This window comes from Zingiber officinale, chromosome 8B (assembly GCF_018446385.1).
Source record: "Zingiber officinale cultivar Zhangliang chromosome 8B, Zo_v1.1, whole genome shotgun sequence".
Taxonomy (NCBI): domain Eukaryota; kingdom Viridiplantae; phylum Streptophyta; class Magnoliopsida; order Zingiberales; family Zingiberaceae; genus Zingiber; species Zingiber officinale.
Window position 1 is genome coordinate 86,431,474 of NC_056001.1, and position 2,876 is coordinate 86,434,349.

The 2,876-nt window shown below is 48.8% G+C and overlaps 1 protein-coding gene across 2 annotated transcripts; it reads left to right on the forward strand.

The window, feature by feature from the left end:
* The first annotated feature begins 271 nt into the window (after positions 1 to 271).
* LOC122015591 (U-box domain-containing protein 30-like) lies at positions 272 to 2,622 on the forward strand. Of its 2 annotated transcripts, none has more exons than XM_042572564.1 (2): positions 272 to 533; positions 724 to 2,622. In XM_042572564.1, exon 2 carries the CDS (start codon positions 1,049 to 1,051, stop codon positions 2,417 to 2,419), a length of 1,371 nt encoding a protein of 456 aa, XP_042428498.1. In that variant the 5' UTR covers positions 272 to 533; positions 724 to 1,048; the 3' UTR covers positions 2,420 to 2,622. The 2 variants fall into 2 exon arrangements, with proteins under 2 accessions (XP_042428498.1, XP_042428499.1); XM_042572565.1 differs by having other exon boundaries at positions 847 to 2,622.
* The last annotated feature ends 254 nt before the right edge of the window (positions 2,623 to 2,876 follow it).

Here is a 2,876-nt window from a genome sequence, read left to right on the forward strand (position 1 = left end):
CACGTCGCGACACTCTACGCAAATTCCCAAAAATTCGTTTTACAAATACGGAAGAAATAAATACAAATTTTATCATCAGTTGCGAGAATCGGCCGTTTAGCGTTCGAGGAGGGATGGGGATGGCTCTTTTCGTGGACCCGAGTCAAAGGCGTCGTCGTCCTATTCCAAACAGCAGCGCTGGAATACGGCGACCGTCAGGCGACACGACTACACGTGCGCTACTCCGGCCGAGATGCCATGCTATTGCCACCGGCGCCTTCCAGGCATCTCCCCATCCTCCTATCACTGCCCGTTACTTTTTCTTTTTCTTTCTTTCCTCTCTGCCAAAGGCAAAAGAGAAGAGCGAGCGAACGAACGAGGGAGAGACTATGGCTTATCTTTTCGAAATCCTTCCCTTTCTATAATGAAGATTTTAGTATTTAATGGTCTTATCTCATCGCTGTTAGTGCCTTTTATCTGCTGCTTCCTGCTGCCTCACAAGGTTGCGTCAGATCTCGCCTACTCGTTCTTCGATCCGTCTGATAGCCGAGCCGGTGAGGCCCTCTTCCTCTCCTCCCTCTCTCACAGATTTCATGTGCGATTTGTTGATTTTGAACCGTAACAGTGGAGAATTTGTTTGCTTTCTCGTTTTCGCGTTGTTTAGCCTGGATTTCCCTCTCTCGCTTGCACGCCCTTTTTCACCTCCTTATTTGGGCTTTTGTTCCCCCATGATTTGCCTTTTAGCGGAGCTCTGGTGAAGCCAGTGTGTGAGAGAGGTCGCGAGCGAGAGAGAAAGAGGGGGCGGCCTTTGGGAGAGAGCAGGGGCAGTGATCGATTATGAGTTCATTATGCTGGTTATGATGACAGGTTGCTTTCTTTTGACCGGCGCTACCCGAGAACAGCGACACCTAATTTCACATAAAGCTGCGGAAAAGGATGCTCTCAACTCCGCTCCTGTCTCTTCCGCGAGCTTCTGCTAGTTTTCCTCTACTTCCTTGTTCTCGTCTGATTCTTGCGTAAAGACCGAACCTTGTGATGCAAAGTTGGGTTCTCGCGGATCGTAGCGACGATGCCACAGTACCAGCAACACGCTTCCTGGAAGTTGGAGGGCGGCGGCCAGATCATGGATCTGGAGACTGCAGTCAAAGACGGGATACTGGGTGGCGGAGGCGGGGGTGGAGGCCTCCTGCCTGGGAAAGATGCCACCTTGGTGCCTGTCGCTGAGAAGCCTAACCTCAGGAACATGATCGAGGAGCTCTATTCGGAGGTGGAGGATGTGCCTTCAGTGTTTATCTGCCCGATCTCCCTCGAGCCCATGGTTGATCCCGTCACCCTCATCACTGGCCAGACCTATGAGCGCGCCAACATCCTCAAGTGGTTCTCTATGGGGCACCTCACCTGCCCCACGACGATGCAGGAGCTCTGGGACGACGCCGTCACTCCCAACCGGACCCTTTGCCAGCTGATCAACGCGTGGTTCTCGCAGCGCTACCTCCAAATGAAGAAGCGGTCCGAAAACGTGCAGGGTCGCGCCACCGAGCTCATCCAAACCCTGAAAAAGGCCAAGGGGCAGGCCAGAGTTCAAGCCCTCAAGGAGCTCCACAAGATCGTAGTCGCCCATGCACCTGTCAACACGTCAGTGGTGGACTTTGCCGGAGTAACGCTTCTCTCTTCTCTCCTTGGCCCCTTCACCTCTCATGCTGTTGGCTCCGAGGTGATTGCTATTATCGTCAATCTCACCTTGGATTCAGATACAAAGGCTAATTTGATGCAGCCGGCAAAGATCTCACTCGTTGTGGACTTGCTAAACGAAGGGACAATCGATACCAAGATCAACTGCACCAGGTTGATCGAAATGCTAATGTGGGAGAGAAGTTTCCGGTCAGAGGTGGTGTCAAGTTTGAGCCTTTTGGTTGCTTTATTGCGATTGGTGAAGGACAAGCGACATCCAAATGGAGTTGCAGCAGGACTCAGCTTGCTCAAGGATATTGGCTCTCATGAGCAAGTTCGCAGCTTAATGGTGAGCATTGGAGCAGTCCCACAGCTTGCTGAGCTGTTGTCCAACTCGAAATGGGAGCTGAAGTTTATACAACCAGCATTGCAGATCTTGGACGATCTTTCAACTATACCTGATGGGTTGTTAGCGTTGAAGGATTGCCATCAGATCATCCCTACAGCAGTGAGGCTCTTGATGCATGCCTCTGAAGCTTGCACTCATCATGCATTGTCTATATTGTGGGCCGTCTGTAAGCTTGCCCTCGATGAGTGTGCTTTCCTTGCTGTTGAGGCTGGGTTGGCCGCAAAACTACTGCTTGTCCTCCAGAGTGGTTGCAATCCGGAAATGAAGCAACGGGCCGCTGAGCTATTGAAGCTCTGTAGCCACAATTACTCTCCGACCGTCTTCATCTCGAAGTGCAAGCTGACGAGAACAATGCAATGACACAAGTTGATTACCATTTGAAGTGTTATTTTCTTGGTATCCCAATCTGCATTTGAAATGCCATCATTGCAAGTTTAGATCGAGATATTAAATCTTTATAGGAGCTAAGATGGTATATGCTTGAGCTCTTATTTATTTTTGTTCTGTACAATTTGTATACTTGGGAGTCTCATTCTTGATAAAGAAGCATCTTATTGAGGGTATCTGGTTATGAAATGTGAAAAAAAGATAGATGGATTTTCTGTCGGAAGTTTTATCAACAATGTCATCCTCAATAAGCTGGTAGGTTATGGTAGCATGCTCTATCAAACAAGGTGGTATAATACTTGCCTCCGATTAATTTCGATGTAATTTTTAAACATGTGAGATTTTGAACAAATGAACTATTCCAGACTCCACTTGCCTTAAATTGAGAGTGATGGTTTTTTGTTTCTGCTGCCTTGAGTTTTTGATGATC

What these genes read in the sequence shown, in the direction of transcription:
- LOC122015591 (XM_042572564.1), top strand. Translation starts at nt 1,049, where the DNA reads ATGCCACAGTACCAGCAACACGCTTCCTGGAAGTTGGAGGGCGGCGGC.